The sequence below is a fragment of the Jatropha curcas genome, chromosome 4 (genome assembly GCF_041381405.1).
Source record: "Jatropha curcas cultivar XTBG-Jc1 chromosome 4, XTBG_Jcur_1.0, whole genome shotgun sequence".
NCBI lineage: Eukaryota > Viridiplantae > Streptophyta > Magnoliopsida > Malpighiales > Euphorbiaceae > Jatropha > Jatropha curcas.
Genome location: NC_143154.1, coordinates 30,542,606 through 30,558,006, shown reverse-complemented (window position 1 = coordinate 30,558,006; position 15,401 = coordinate 30,542,606). Strand labels below are relative to the sequence as shown.

Sequence of the window (15,401 nt, the reverse complement as noted above, 5' to 3'; positions counted from 1 at the left end):
AAACCCTTCTCCTTTTATAGGAGAAGACGTCCAATTTTTTTTTTTTTCTTTCTTTCTTTGGTTTGGCACCGTCTATTGAAAGAAAAAACTAAACGTTCATATATATATATATTTTGTTTCTTCACATGTGTGGGTCCTACACGTTTGAATCCTTCTTTCTTTTTTCTTTTCAAATATCTGTGGGTCCCACATGTTGGAGGGACCCCGCAACAGTAGAGTCATAGAAGCGGATATGAGAGTGGAAGACCTGGAAAAATATACCGTAGTCTATCCTCTACATAGTGGAAGACATGGAAAATAAGAAGTGCTTTGAGTCCAAAAAGGTCTTTTAACCTCTTAATGAGGAAAAAACCAAATCTTAAGGATATGATAAGAAGAGCTGCTTAATGAGGTGTAATTAACTGTTAATAATTTGATTTTTTACAGAAAATAATTTTAAGCATTAACCACAAACGAAAGTATGATTTTTCAATTAAATCATTTTTGACCTCCTGCTAAGGAAAAACAAAATCATTTTTTACACAAAAAACAAGATAATTTTAAGTATTAACCAAAAGTATATATGGTGTTTGAATTAAAAACTCCGTCTGATATAATTAATTTTTATTTTTAATAATCAAAGAAAAAAATATGATACTCTCTTCGTTCTAAGTGTTAAGTTGTTTTAGGGTAATTGTCGACATTTTGTATGATACTCTCTTCGTTCTAAGTGTTAAGTTGTTTTAGGGTAATTGTCGACATTTTGATTATTTTAACGAGTAATATATAATCTTTTTCTAATTTACCCTTATTTGGTTGAATTAATTTTGATTGTTGTTAATAATTTAATAATATAAATAATGTTACTTACTAAAAAATTTCAAAACATGGCATAAAAAATCAAATTAATAAAATATAATAATTAAATTACATATTTAATTTAAATTAATTATAGTAATTTTTGGATTGATAATATATCAAAATATTATCCATGTAACAAAACACAAATAAATAACTTTCTAATTATTTTAGTTGCACATGTTTTAAATTTCATATTTCTAAATCTATAAATGAGTCAATGAATAACACTTAAATTTAAAGAATATTTAAAATTTTATTTTTTACAATTAATTTAAAAAAGGAGAGAGAAATATTTTTTATTTATTATTCTATCGTTAATTGCAAGTAACAATACTATTGTATAAAAAGTCAAAATTAAGATAAAATTTATAAAATAGGGTGAAATTGCTCTCCAAAGTTAGGATATTTTAATACACTAGTGGTAGTGGTTACAATATTTTATTGCTCTGCATTTTTTGATATATAAATTACTTTTTTTAGAGTATATAATAATAATAATAATAATAATAATAAAAGAAAAACATAATTTGAATATGAGAATCAATGTGAGGTAAAAGACGTGAGAGATAAAGAAAAGAGAAGGAGGAGAAAAAAGAATGGGAGAAATAAAAGAGTTTCATATATTCAAGCAAAACATAATTTATAGACATAAAAAATAAAATACGGGGAAATTATGAGTAGAAAAATTATAAATTAAAATATTTATAGAGGTTAATTTGTACACATATCATAAGAAGAGGAAGGTGTTTTATTTTTAATTTGATAAAGGCGCATTTTTCTTTTTTTGAATTTTAATTTTAGTGATATATATCTTACAAAAGACTTGTTATTTAAATTTTTAATATAGGAAACACCAACAGCCACATAAAAACATATTTTGTACTTAAAAATCATGTAAGCTAAATTCATAAAACCCTATAAAATTAGATGATAATGTTTGATGAGGAAAGCTATAATTCTCTATGTTTTTTTTTTTTTTTAACATTTCAATTTTAAAGCTCCTTAGATTTATAGATTTTAATTGTATTTTAATATGTATATAAATCTATTTATATTTATATATAATAAATCGGAAATATAATAAACAAAATTTTTCCAATTAATCCACAAACCGTCATCCATTTAATTAAATAAGATAAAAAAAGTGAAAATGAATAAATGCTACAATGTGTAATGCATAAATTATCATTAATTAATTTCATTAAAAAAAATATGAAAATCTTTATGTAATTTTACAAAATTAAGAAAATGAGAGAAATCATAATTAGGCAACATTAATTATATTTTATAATATTGAAGACAATAAAGACAATATTAAATAAATGAGTTATATTTTCTAATTTGCAACTCATATAATATAATTTTAAAAGCCAAATTTTTTTTAGCCTAACTAAAAATTAAATACTCAAATTTTATATGGAGATGCCACGTAAGCTCACATGAGATAGCTATGATTAAAAGTATAAAATCAAATAAATTAATGTGTTATGAACTAGATAACCAAACGAAATTATGATAATTTTTTAACAATTAATTGTGCCAATTCATACAAACATGTAATTATTTATTTTTATTTTTGTTAATCGGGTCGTTTTGTTGTTACCCGTTTTTTTTTAAAAAAAAAAAAAAGCCAAAAATCAACGTTTTACGAACGTCGTTAGCTGACAGTTCCGTAAAGCGTCAATGGCTTCCAACATAAGCTGACCGTCAAGCTTCCAACGCAAGCTATGACCGTTTAAAACGAAGTAGCGGAGCGGTTACACACACTAAACACTTCCATTTCCACTCTCTCTCGCTTTCCCGCGCGCTATTTGCTTTCTCATTCATTCCCAGTCTTTCTCGAGAAATCTTCACATTTTGTCAAATTCAAATAGATCCTCTCGTATCTTTTTCTTGGAAGCGTTATTGCTTTTGCTTATAGAGTCTTCACTTGAAAAGGTAAGATTTTCAGTTTCTTATGCCCATCTTATTTTTAGGTTTTTTTTATGCTCCATTGGTGTCTGTGTGCTTGCTCGATTTCTAGATATTTTCCTATGTTTGTTTCCTGAGAAAATGTAATGGGAAAGTAGAAAACATAGTCATTGTAGTTGGCTGGGTTGCTGTTCCAGGGAAAATGGTGATGAAAGTTAAGAAAGAGGAGGAATTTTATAATGTAGATTTGGGAGACCAAGTTATAGATGCTCAACCTTTCTCAGTCTATTTTGGTACTTGTCGTACAGCTATTCCAAGGTTCGTTCCCTTTCAAGTTTACGCTTTTGCAACCTTTTCTTCTAATTTATACACCAATACTAATATCTCATTTCGATCAACAATAGTTTTTCCCCATTAACAAAATTTGGAGCATTTGCTTCGGGGATTAAGAATAAGAATTGAATAATGCTTACTTAGGTCATTACTATTATTTTAAGTTTTGATAAATTGTTCAACGACACTACTTTCACTATTTATAGGAGGGTAACTGGTCCAGCTCGACAATCAACAAAAGGGCATTGGACAGAAGCAGAGGTTAGTCGTCATTGGACAATCTTGTTCTGTTCTAAAAGCTGAATGCTATTGTTTTTTTTTTCCTGTAATAGTAGCTCGGTTAAAAATCCTGTCTTGAATCAGTTATTCAAAATTTGATGTGATTGTGTTATGGCTAGTTTGTTTGATTTATTCATTAATGCATCTAATAGTTCAATTTTATTAAGGGACGGAAACTTGAATTTGCTACGACTTTTCAATTTTGTAATTGTAACCTCAAGGATTTTGATTAACAGGATTATCTTCTTATGGAATCAGTCAGAGAGTTCCATGGGAGGAATTGGAAGAAAATAGGTGGCTGCTCCTTGAAGTTTTGTCTAGTTTTTATATTATGATTAATGAATGTCCTAAAAAATTGTCACTATCATATCTAAAGCAGATGATGATCAAATTTTTCTCGGTGTTTCTCAGCTGAGTGTCTCCCTGGAAGGACTGTTTCTCAGTGCTTTACTCGCTGGAATAGAGTTCTTAATCCAGCAGTTGTCAAAGGAGCATGGACAAAAGAGGTGCTACTAGGATACTTTTGCATGTTTTTGTTTTTGCTTTTTTCCTGCTAGGAATGGTATTTCATTTTCATTATAGAATTAATAATTAATATAGGATCATTATTTATTTCTTGTTTGCACTTTCAGGAGGATGACTGCATCATAGAGTCGGTTAGAAAGTATGGTCCGAAGAAATGGTCTGTTATTGCCAAGTTCTTGCCAGGTCGCTTAGGCAGGCAATGCAGAGAAAGGTAAATGGTAGAAATTTTTCGTTAACACATCAACTTTCTATCAGGCAATAAGCTTTTTTAATTTTTATATGTGAATTGAGACTAAGCTGATTTCTCTTTGTTTGCATAGTTTATATGTCATCCAATGCGTGCATTTGGAATTGTCCATTGGAGGATCTAATGTGTACAACTATGAAGTTCACAATGGGATTTTGCAGGTGGTACAATCACTTAGACCCAGCTATAAGGAGAACTTCATGGACAGAGGAGGAGGAATTGACTCTTATTCACTACCATGAAACATATGGGAACAAGTGGACAGAGATAGCAAAGTTTCTACGTGGAAGGTGCATATTTTAGATAAATGCTCTAGAGATAATATTACATCTGATGATATTTAATGCAAACTCTGTTCAGTTCCATTTTAGTTTTTGTTGTTGGGAAACAAAGTATAAACTTCATTTTATTCTGGATACTATAATGTTTGCAATTTTCCCCTAAACTTATGGTAGATTATGTAGAATTGTTTTTTAACTGGATTCTAGACCATGAGAGGATCATCAGATGATTAAATATCTCATCAATTCTCATCCATATTAGACTTTGTCTAATAATATCTTTTGGCACTTGAATTTCTAATTAACTGCATCATGGATATGTGTCACTATACTTCTGAAAATTTCTGTAATATACTCAAACCCAGCATAAATTCAAACGTTATGACTGTGCTTGTCTTTTAGTTTTTAATATTCTTGTATCTTATGGAAATTGATAGGACTGACAATGCAATAAAAAATCATTGGAATTGTATAATGAAGAAGAAGTTAAATTCAAATTCCCCTGCTTGTGCAATGGATTCATGCACAGATGGTTCTCTGAACTTCTGCTGCTGTATAACATCACCAGACAGCATGGAGGTGAGAGAAGAAAGGCAAAGTTTTGATGAAACAGTCTCTAGTGACAGAAAGATGAGATTGAAGAATATTGCTGAGATAAGTACTTCAGAGTTGCCTCGTGGAATTGGTAATGGAGGACATGACCAACTAGAAGCAAAATATGGTGCGGCGGGAACTTGTGGATCTTCAGTTGAGGTGGATAATAAGCTGATGAATCTATTACATTTTGATGACAGAGGTGCTAGGACTTGTGGTGCAGCGATTGAAGATAGAATAAACAATGTCACACATGATGTTGAACCAAGGGACTTGATTCCTGGTTTGGATGGCACTGAACTTCCTACTGGGTACCATCATTTTCTGCATACAAGTACTCAATTTTTGTCTGCTACTCCTACCAATGTTAGACGGGGTAGCTTTGTCAATTGTAATAGTCCAGAATCAATATTGAGGAATTCAGCAAGGACTTTTAAAAATACACCTTCTATTATAAGAAAAAGAACTTACAGGAAGACTGGTCTGGATAACTCTCCAGATGTCACTCATACACCATTGTGGAAGTTCTCGCCTACAAGTGATGGTGAAGATGCCAATACTGCAGACATTTTAAATTTGAAGCAGGGTGTTCTATCTTTCTTCGGTAAGCCTGGTTCTTCCTTCGCTGTAAAATCTCTAAAACGACAACTGGAATCTGCATTTGATATGGAGAGGGATTAATTACTGGTAATCAGAGAAACTTAGTTCGTGAAGATGTGAAGATACCTTGACAGTTGAGATAAATAAAGTCAGTAAGTGGTTAACCTTTTTTTTTTTTTTTTTTTTTTTGTTTTTCAATTAGAAACCCATGAAAGTGCATAGGATTTGAACATTTTATTTCATAAATTAGAAGAAAAAAAATACAGAGACATAGCTATATTATACTCTCGTTCTGTTCCATTACGCATTATTGTAGGATGACATAGTTTTTGGGCAGCAGGAAACAAATATGAAGCGTGCTTCCCATGCTGCCATACCTAACGCCCCATGAAAAATGAAACAATTTTGTTTTCACTGTGTTATGTAAGGCTGTCAAAATTGTGTCCATACATGATAAGATAAGAAACAACTCACTTCCATTTCTGCGTTCTGCATCATCCACGCGCGAAACAACTATGTTCTGTTTTATTACTTTAAGTTGAGTTTTATGATTTGATGATGAGGTGAAATAAGTCCCTTTTAGACAAATCCTGTCGATTGTCCCATCTATAATTGATGTTTTATCCTCTTGAATTGGAAAGGAGAAGCAATTTTTTCCCTTTTAAATTTAAATTATCATGTTTAAATATGCTAATTTTGGTTATTCTATTCTATCCATAATCTACCCATATTTTAATAATCTATTTTAATTGATATTAAAACATTAACCTAGTTAATAAAAAATAAAATGAATGCAAATTTATCAGTCAATTAAACTATTTTTTTTAATTAAAATATAAAAATCTATGTTCCACATTAAAGGTTTTTACACTATAATTAAGAAATTAAATAATTATTATATTTAGTAAAGAGACCGAGAGCATAAAATAATTTTGGATGAAACAACTTTTTTAAACCTACAGATAAAAATGGACACATCAATCTGTGTGAACACTGAAAACCCGGGAAAGGAAAAAATTGAAACTTCAACCATTTTTGGTTGCCAGAGCTACTATGCTGGCTGTCAACAGAAACCTCTTCGTCACCTCTCAAATCTCACTCTCAACTGTAATGGTTAGGGCTTAAGCCCAAAGGGATCTAATCAGTAGGAGGTGAATTTTACGCGCTTAGCAGGCAGCTGGATTACGGTTAATGGAAACAGTAAAAAGCGCGCCAAAAAACAGCCTGTAACCTACTCAAACAAAAACGAACAAGCTGTGCTGCTTTTTTGAGATTTTGCGAGCTCTCTTATCCCAGTCTAACAGTCTCCTTGATTCGCTCAAAACACAGATTCGTTCTTTCCCTTATATAAACACCGACCCTTTTTTCGCCACAATTTCTATCAAAACTTAATTTGTTTCTCTACTTTTCTTTTTTGGTCTCCTGTGTGGGTCTTTCTCTCTCTTCATAGTCCTCCATTTTTGTCTCTGAACCTTTGTTTGATTGTGTTTGGATTCTTGAATTTTGCTTCTTTGATAATGGCTGAGCAAACAATTCTCGTGACTGGTGGGGCTGGGTTCATTGGTAGCCACACTGTAGCGCAACTTCTAAAAGAGGGTTTTAGGGTTTCAATCATTGACAATCTTGATAATTCTGTCACTGAAGCTGTTGATAGGGTCAGGGAATTGGTGGGCCCTGAGCTTTCAAAAAAACTTGAATTCAATCTGGTATGTTTTCTCTTCTTGATCTTACTTTTTCTATGAAAGTGAAGGATTCAAATGAAAGAATGTTTTCTTTTGGGTTCTGGAAATGGGGGATCAAGAATGTATATTAGGAGAAATTAAATGGAGACTTTCTGTTGTTGGGTTTGAGATTCAACGATTTATTCTCGCTTCTTTTTTCCGAAATTAGTTATTTTGGTGCGCTTTGCAGGGTGATCTTAGAAAGAAGGATGATTTGGAAAAGTTGTTCTCTCGAACTAAGTAAGTGATTTCGAGAGACACAATTTTCGATTTCGATATTTTTAACTTAGACTGCATTTTCTTGATTTATTATTATTTTTTGCTTCTTTATGTTAGATTAGGCCTATGAAACTAATAAGATCAAGACTTTATTTAACATTAGATGAAGTTACTTCTGAAGTAAAAAGGATGATTGCAATTATTGAATTACCCTATATGAAGATCCTTGCCTTTTCAGTTGTGGAACTGACTCATATTTGCCAATATGACAGATTTGATGCTGTAATCCATTTTGCTGGCCTAAAAGCAGTTGGGGAGAGCGTAGCAAATCCTCGTCGTTATTTTGACAATAATTTGATTGGCACTATCAACCTCTATGAGGTCATGGCAAAATATAACTGTAAGAAGGTAATCGTCATTTTAGTATTCTGAACTCTTAAAGATTACATCTGATTATTGATTTCAATCCATTAAATGTAAAATCTACCACTGCTGATTGGCTTTCAATGTACATCAGAAAGACAAACATGGATGATCTTAGAAAGGACTACATATTTGGCAGTATCACTGATAATTCAGCAGCACTTTGTCGGTTTATTAAAAATAACCAGTTGTTCATTGATTATAGGCTAGGCACAAGAGTCAGATTTCTTGACAGCAACAGCTGCTTAAATTGGGACATTTCACTTTCTTGTTTAGGCATGTGACAGGATTTTTGAAACAAACTTTTTGTTGCTTTTGTATGGCTTGCCTGAATTTGTCAAAACTACTTTTCTTGCTGAAATGTTGATTCTTGTTGAAGATATTTATACCTTATATTTTCTGGAACGGCTATTTATTAATTATATTATTTCTTTTAAGTTCTGTACGGCTTTCATTTCTCATAAGATAATTCCATTGCTTTTTCCCTGCTATTGAACAATGGTTTTTAACTCTTTTTTTATATATATTTTTCTTTGATGATGTCCAAAATTAGATGGTATTCTCATCATCTGCCACTGTCTATGGCCAACCTGAAAAAATTCCATGTGTTGAAGACTTCCAGTTAATGGCAATGAACCCTTATGGGCGAACTAAGGTATACATTGCTCTGTCCTGAAAACTGCCGCTTACCCAAGTTGTTGCTTGAACCACTTATATGTTGAATGTTCCAAAGTATGATTAGCCCACTGCTACCTTTGTCTCTGAAGAATAGTCCAGTTTCCCTTTGCTTAATATTCTTCTGCTATGCATTTATAGCTTTTCCTGGAAGAAATTGCTCGAGATATTCAAAGGGCAGAACCAGATTGGAGAATCATTTTACTGAGATATTTCAATCCTGTTGGAGCTCATGAGAGTGGTAAACTTGGTGAAGATCCCAAGGGTATCCCGAACAATCTAATGCCATATATACAACAAGTGGCTGTTAGCAGATTGCCTGAACTGAATGTATATGGCCATGATTATCCCACAAAGGACGGTAGTGCAGTACGTATTCTTCTATACACTGTTGTTTTCACAAGGATGAAAATTGACTAGAACTACAAATTGCTAGTCATATTTTTATGAAATACATTTAGCAAAATTCATCTAGTAGTTATCAAATGATGTCCACATGTTTCTTGATAAACAGATCCGAGACTACATTCATGTTATGGACTTGGCAGATGGTCACATTGCTGCTCTTCAGAAGCTTTTTACAACAGAGAATATAGGTGATGGTTTTCTTTGTGCTCATACAAGAATGTTAATTAAAAAAAAGAAACATTTATTTTAACCTGGTTTGCTATACATTTGAGCATTTGCTTAGTGTTTCCCTCGTATTTAGGTTGTGTAGCCTATAACTTGGGTACGGGACAAGGAACGTCTGTGCTTGAAATGGTTGCTGCATTTGAGAAGGCTTCTGGCAAGGTGACTTTTCTTTCTTTTTTCCAGTTTATTCCCTCTCGGGAAATGGGTTGTGACTTAATATCTGTTAAAAAAACAAATTTTCAGAAAATCCCCATCAAGCTGTGTCCAAGAAGACCTGGAGATGCCACTGCTGTGTATGCTTCCACAGAGAAAGCTGAGAGAGAACTTGGCTGGAAGTACATTCTCAATCCATCCTTTTTCAATCTTTGAAAATTTCAGTCATCGTATGTTTTCTTTATGCATCTGAAAAAGCTTACAGTTGCTCTGATGGCATTTTCAGGGCGAAATATGGTATAGCGGAGATGTGCAGAGACCAATGGAATTGGGCAAGCAACAATCCATGGGGATACCAATCGAAGCCTTGATATTTTTTTTCTTGCTTAAGCTTGTAAACTACACATTATTTTTTGTCCTCTTTTCCTCTGATATACTGAGGGGTTTATAATAACCACACAAAACTATTATAAATTTTGATGACTTGACTTGATAGGGCTTGTTCCATTATACTTGTATTTTTTTCACACTATTTGCTTAAACTCTCTCGCAAAATAAAATGTACAAGCATCTCTAATTCCTTGAATGAATGCTAAGTTGGATAATTAATTTGGATTTGGAAAATTAAAAGGACAAAATTTTAACCAACTATTGGCACTGAAACCATTAAGGGTAAATTTGTCTTCTCGAGGAAATTTGCTCAAGTATTAACAATGTCTGCTCTGATAATATCATTTCATGCATTCTTAGTTTATGTGATTATATTTGACTGCCACGTTAAAATATTTGCTGAACTCTATTAAAACAAAATTAGAATCAAGCACTTCATCTCTCCTACTTCTTGATAATGAATTATACTTGTATGTATATATATATATATTAACAAGTTGTAATTCCTTATTGTATATAGAAAAAGTAAAATCAAAGTTGACCCACCAGAGTTGACGTGTGCATCTCTCTTTCCCTCACCTGCCTCTTGTTTTTAAATTGAGCAGTTTTTATAAAGCCAAACACACACACAAAAAAAAAAAAAAAAAAAAGATCGAGTTTGTGGTTAAATCTTATCTGTTATACTGTTCCGTGCTTAAGCACAAGAATTAGCTCTGGTAGATCACTGGTTGTCTATTTCATGCTTACGTGGCATAAAATCAATTGGGCATTCTTAAGCTCTCATACGTAATAATAAAAAAAGAGTTAGTCATCTCTGCACTTCTACTCACCTTCCTTGAAACTCCATAAACATTGTCAAATATACTGTACAACGGCAAGAAACAAACTCGAGCGAAAAAAAAAAAAAAAAGGTTCAGTGGTAGTTAATCAACAAAACAATGAAACAAGGAGAGGAGTTAGTTTTTGCCGGTAGAACTATGGTTGGTGTCTCAGAATCACCACTATCAGTCAATTCTCTATCCCAAAGACCATTTCCGACACCATCACCTTTCTCTTTCTCTATTGCTTCTACCAGGTGGAGCTCTAGACCTTCCATTCATCTTTCTGGTCTAGTCCTTCGGTTCTTGGCACTTCTGTTCTCCTTTGTCTCTGCGCTGTCACTGGCTTTTCCTCCATCAAAGAAGAATGGTCAATTCGCAGATTACCCAGAATTGAAGTAAATGTAACCATAGACTAAATTATGTATTATAGTATTGTTTATTCACAGTATGATCATCTCATGATCTTTAATTCATCTTCTTGTAGGTACTGCTTTGTCGTATATGTTTTAGTTTTTATTTACTCTGCTTTTCAACTCTTCAAAGGTGTTTGTGACATTACACACACAGGATTTCTCATTTCTGACATGATCTCTGATTACCTGAGTTTTATACTTGATCAGGTACAGTTTTCTATTCCTTTGATGTAGAAATTATATATCATTAAGTGGCTAATTATTTGCAAGCATATATACCAGTTGGCGGCTTATCTTCTCATTTCTTCTGGATCGGTCGCAATATCCATCATTCAACATATGACCAGAACTGCATCAATTTGGAAGGCAACTATCATTTCCATTAGCATATCATTTGTAACTTTCCTGGTTATTGCAACCTGCACTGTTTTGTCAGGCTATAAGCTCTGTAAGAGAATCATCTGGTAAGCGGTGATGTATTTTGTAATTGATTACAGTGCTTAACCCCTGCAAAACAAGTGCTCCACATTAGTATGTAAAACATAGGAAAAACTAGTCTCCCTTTGTTGGGCTTGTGCCTTGTAATATCAGGTTGCAGCTTCTTCAGCGGTATCTGATGTAATTGATCCAACACCGTCAGATGTATAGAATTCTGCTGGGTTAATAAGGTGTTAGTACGTTATAAACTTCAAGTTTCAATGAAAAATATATAATCATATAAACTTCAAATTTAAAAGCCAAAAAGAGTGAGAAGCTGAAATAATCGAAAATAAAGCTATAGTCAACAGATATGACAAGGATGAACTATGCCAACAATACACCTCCGTTTTGGAGAATATCCGATAAAAAAACCAGAAGATCAGTTGTCCTAATTTTACTGAAGAAAGTATACAGAGTAAATAAGATAGCCTTCATTTTAGAGCCTCTGAAGGTTTCTTCTCCTCTTCTTCCTCTGTGACAACAAGCTTGCCTTCTGTAAACTCGCAAGCAGGAATAGAGACTCCAAGCTGCTTCTGCATCTTTTTCACAACAAAAACTTCTGACTCCTCACAAATGGTTACCACAGTGCCCTTCCTGCCAAGCCGACCTGTCCTGCCAGCTCGATGTGCATAGTGAATTGCATCTGTAGGCAACCCCAGATTAACCACCAGATCACATTCTGGCACATCCAAACCCCTTGCTGAAAGTTCATTTGTCACTAGAACTCTCACCTCCCCATTTTTAAATTTCTTTAGGATGGTAGATCTAGCAAGTTTGCCAATATCTCCATGTAGTTCTGCAGCATTTATTCCACGAGCCTCTAACTTGAAGACAGCATCTTTTAGTTGCTTGGTGTGGTTCATAAAAGCTATCACAGACTTGGCATCAAGCGCATGAACACATCTCCTTAAAGTGTCAACCTTATGCTGTAACCTTGTAACGCAATAATAGTGTTTCAAAGCTGGAGGAAGACTCTGCACTACTGTCTCAGGCTGCATATTTGAGTTCGAGCTTGAACTGGATTTATGCCCTGCCACATTAACTGGTCCGGAGGCAGGTACAGATTCAAGTGGAGTAACTTTTCTGGCCTGTACAAGAAGTGGGTCATATCCCCAACTTCTAGCTGCCCTTATCACCGAAAACGGCACTGTTGCAGATACCAGTATAGTCTGACGCTCAGCCCGCCTGGTAAGAGGGCTTTTTGATCCACCAGGATCTGCACCTGATCTCCTCCCCACATGGTTCAATATCCGGTGCATGTCCTCTCTGAAATTAAATGACAGGAGCTCATCAACTTCATCTAAAACCAAATAACGACAACCATGGGTTTGAAGTTTCCCAGATGCACTAATTTCTGCAATCCTGCCAGGAGTACCAACAACAATTGCTGGCTTGTTTTTCTTAAGAGCTTCTTCTTGTCTTGATCGGTTTGCACCCCCAACAAGTTGCTGAACTGCTTTCTTGTTAGCTGGTCCCAGAAGCTTTTCAACTTCCCTCACAATTTGCATTCCCAGTTCCCTAGATGGAGCAACGATAACTGCTTCTATCTCTGGTTTTTTCCGATCTTCCTTATCGCCATTAGAAGATTTATTTGTCAATGGCCCAACTTCGGACAGTATTGGGAGGACATACGCCAGTGTTTTTCCTGACCCCGTATAAGACTGTATGACAACATCATGATTCTTGAGAATAGTGGGGATAGCTGCAGACTGAACATCAGTTGGAACTTTGAAGCCTTCACTCTCCAACCTTTCTAGCAACAGAGGTGGAAGGCCAAGCTCAGAAAACGATTTTGCAGAAAATGGAGTCGACTCTATTTCAAGAGATTCAGGAACAGCTCTGAATGCATGATTTCCAATTGGCTTCACTTTACTTTTGGGGACTTCAATAGCTGAATCCAGCTTAACTTTCTCACGTTTATCTGTTTTAATCTTGTTCGTCCTTTCAAACTCACCCTTTAATCCCACGCTTGCAATAGTAAGAGGACCCCTGTCTTGTCCAACCTGAGTGGAATGCTGTATCCTGCGGAGGCACCAAGCCGTTCTAGAGACAAGAGACAGCTTCTGAAAGGGCAATGACTCTCCAAAAAGGAGCAACCTTGATGATACTAATGCAGGCATGTTTGGTAGCTTCGAACTAATCAGAAATCATAAGAAATCAATTCATAAAAGCTGACCAACTAATATGCCTTTGAAACAGACATAACTTGTCCTTCTAGCTGCAAATTCAAACACACAGAGAAAATTAAACGTCAGTAACACAGAAACAAAATTCTTCACTCATTAAGGAAAAAGAAATAAGAATCTCAAAGTTCCAGTTCTTGAACCCACGAAATGGTTAAGGCATTTCGTCAAACACTTTGAGAACATTATAACTTCTAATCGATTCAGAAACAGAAAAATCAATATCTAAAATAGCCTAGCGTGTAAAAGTTGAGAAGCTGGCAACAGAGATATTTGTTTTCAGATATGGATGAAACAATAAGCTACAGAGTTATTTTTCACCCAATCTCACCTGCATATGGAGGCCGCGATGAAGAATCGCTACGAATCTGAAAACCCAGACAATCAATCCTCAGTATCTTGAAACGATTTTCCTCTCACTGACACCAGTCGATTCTTTTGTTGCCCAAATATAGAACAGAACCGATAACTGTGGGCCTATATTTTCTAAATGCGTAAAAACTTGGGCCTCAAAGAAGGGTTTTGGGCCAAAAGAACCAAATGCAGGCCCATATTTAGGCTCAGAGAAGGCTTTTGGCCGAAGGAACCAAATAACAGAAGTTTCCACACCGCTCGTCGACATTTCTAAACAAACTAACGACATGTCATCTAATCGTTCCTACATCTCTACGGTTTCCGTGCGGGAAAGGAAGAGACAGTTTGTGGATAAACATACTGAGGATAACATGCACAACAAGGAACGTAAGCAAGACATTTTCCTCCTGTTTTGGAATTCTATCACTTGACAGAGGTATGGACTATTTCTTTCTCCTTCTTTGCATCTTTCATTTATTACTCGCAGCCCATGTCTGTTTATCATACTCCACTTCTAGTTATTTTAGTTGGTTTAATGTTTGTTAGAAAGAGTTTTATGTTTCTTATGAGGAAATAAGAAGTATTTATTTATGGTCCCTTCTGCAGATAAAGACTGTTCATAACTTTAGATATAAAAAGCATTCATTTTCTGGACTGAATATGCATGCAGGAGTGATACCAACAACATTTGATTTTCATTAAATATGTGCTATTTTCAGATTCTTCTTCATATGATGATAATGACTTATCACCTTTGGAATAATGCAGAGTGACACTTTTCTTTTTCTTGAGTAACAATGAAATGAGCTAGAATTTTAGACATTGTTGTGTAACTGTGTTTTCTTCTTTGCTGAAATAGATATATTATAAATAAATAGATAAATGTAAAATAAGTTGAAGCAAAGCCTTTTAGGGGATCCGAAACAAAGTTGATATTTGCCACATGGCAAGAGAATAATTCCATAGTGGCCTCTCCAATTTCTGATATCTAGAACCTTTAGGGCAATCCAAAAGGCCAAGCATATATACATATATATCCTAAAAATATTGGGCATTATGTGGTATATCTAATCGACACGTGTATCACAGCAGCCGTAACGATAAATTATTGTTCATTAACCGCCGGTTCACAATCTGTAACTAATAAAACGGTGACGTAGTCTTAAGAAAAGGAGAAAGAACTTTCACGAAAGGACCTAAAAGAAGAAGCTCTACATACAAACACACGCACGACACGAACTCTTCTCGCGTCTTCCACTCTTTTCTGCCATGTGTGGGTCCTACATCCTGCCCCTTTCCTTTTTATTTTTTATTTAAAAAGAGTCT

General features: G+C 34.3%; 4 protein-coding genes across 5 annotated transcripts; 3 read left to right on the top strand and 1 right to left on the bottom strand.

Annotated features, from left to right (window-relative positions):
- Positions 1-2,618: 2,618 nt before the first annotated feature.
- LOC105646058 (transcription factor MYB3R-5) lies at positions 2,619-6,100 on the top strand. The gene is made up of 8 exons (XM_012231826.4): positions 2,619-2,778; positions 2,949-3,069; positions 3,291-3,345; positions 3,600-3,657; positions 3,775-3,869; positions 3,996-4,099; positions 4,297-4,425; positions 4,854-6,100. Exons 2-8 carry the CDS (start codon positions 2,954-2,956, stop codon positions 5,689-5,691), a joined length of 1,395 nt encoding a protein of 464 aa, XP_012087216.2. The 5' UTR covers positions 2,619-2,778; positions 2,949-2,953; the 3' UTR covers positions 5,692-6,100.
- Positions 6,101-6,671: 571 nt separating this feature from the next.
- Positions 6,672-9,927, top strand: LOC105645852 (bifunctional UDP-glucose 4-epimerase and UDP-xylose 4-epimerase 1). The gene is made up of 9 exons (XM_012231576.4): positions 6,672-7,316; positions 7,522-7,571; positions 7,823-7,958; positions 8,527-8,628; positions 8,790-9,017; positions 9,163-9,244; positions 9,358-9,440; positions 9,525-9,616; positions 9,721-9,927. The coding sequence occupies exons 1-9, from the start codon at positions 7,128-7,130 to the stop codon at positions 9,803-9,805; spliced, it is 1,047 nt and encodes a 348-aa protein (XP_012086966.1). The 5' UTR covers positions 6,672-7,127; the 3' UTR covers positions 9,806-9,927.
- A 603-nt stretch (positions 9,928-10,530) lies between these two features.
- On the top strand, positions 10,531-11,664 carry LOC105645854 (CASP-like protein 4A4). 2 transcript variants are annotated; one of them, XM_089720441.1, is made up of 3 exons: positions 10,531-11,020; positions 11,092-11,265; positions 11,341-11,664. In XM_089720441.1, the coding sequence occupies exons 1-3, from the start codon at positions 10,763-10,765 to the stop codon at positions 11,524-11,526; spliced, it is 618 nt and encodes a 205-aa protein (XP_089576567.1). In that variant the 5' UTR covers positions 10,531-10,762; the 3' UTR covers positions 11,527-11,664. The 2 variants fall into 2 exon arrangements, with proteins under 2 accessions (XP_089576567.1, XP_020539515.1); XM_020683856.3 differs by having other exon boundaries at positions 10,551-11,040; positions 11,130-11,265.
- Positions 11,665-11,787: 123 nt separating this feature from the next.
- Positions 11,788-14,187, bottom strand: EMB1586 (P-loop containing nucleoside triphosphate hydrolases superfamily protein). The gene is made up of 2 exons (XM_012231578.3): positions 14,053-14,187; positions 11,788-13,756 (listed from the first exon to the last, which is right to left on the bottom strand). Exon 2 carries the CDS (start codon positions 13,656-13,658, stop codon positions 11,970-11,972), a length of 1,689 nt encoding a protein of 562 aa, XP_012086968.1. The 5' UTR covers positions 13,659-13,756; positions 14,053-14,187; the 3' UTR covers positions 11,788-11,969.
- Positions 14,188-15,401: the final 1,214 nt, after the last annotated feature.

What these genes read in the sequence shown, in the direction of transcription:
- EMB1586 (XM_012231578.3), bottom strand. Translation starts at nt 13,658, where the DNA reads ATGCCTGCATTAGTATCATCAAGGTTGCTCCTTTTTGGAGAGTCATTG.
- LOC105646058 (XM_012231826.4), top strand. Translation starts at nt 2,954, where the DNA reads ATGGTGATGAAAGTTAAGAAAGAGGAGGAATTTTATAATGTAGATTTG. An exon ending in TGTCGTACAGCTATTCCAAG is followed by an intron (nt 3,070 to 3,290) that starts GTTCGTTCCCTT and finishes CACTATTTATAG; the next exon opens with GAGGGTAACTGGTCCAGCTC. An exon ending in GAGGAATTGGAAGAAAATAG is followed by an intron (nt 3,658 to 3,774) that starts GTGGCTGCTCCT and finishes GGTGTTTCTCAG; the next exon opens with CTGAGTGTCTCCCTGGAAGG.
- LOC105645852 (XM_012231576.4), top strand. Translation starts at nt 7,128, where the DNA reads ATGGCTGAGCAAACAATTCTCGTGACTGGTGGGGCTGGGTTCATTGGT. An exon ending in AAGTTGTTCTCTCGAACTAA is followed by an intron (nt 7,572 to 7,822) that starts GTAAGTGATTTC and finishes CCAATATGACAG; the next exon opens with ATTTGATGCTGTAATCCATT. An exon ending in CCACAAAGGACGGTAGTGCA is followed by an intron (nt 9,018 to 9,162) that starts GTACGTATTCTT and finishes CTTGATAAACAG; the next exon opens with ATCCGAGACTACATTCATGT.
- LOC105645854 (XM_089720441.1), top strand. Translation starts at nt 10,763, where the DNA reads ATGAAACAAGGAGAGGAGTTAGTTTTTGCCGGTAGAACTATGGTTGGT. An exon ending in CAAAGAAGAATGGTCAATTC is followed by an intron (nt 11,021 to 11,091) that starts GCAGATTACCCA and finishes GTTTATTCACAG; the next exon opens with TATGATCATCTCATGATCTT. An exon ending in TGAGTTTTATACTTGATCAG is followed by an intron (nt 11,266 to 11,340) that starts GTACAGTTTTCT and finishes CATATATACCAG; the next exon opens with TTGGCGGCTTATCTTCTCAT.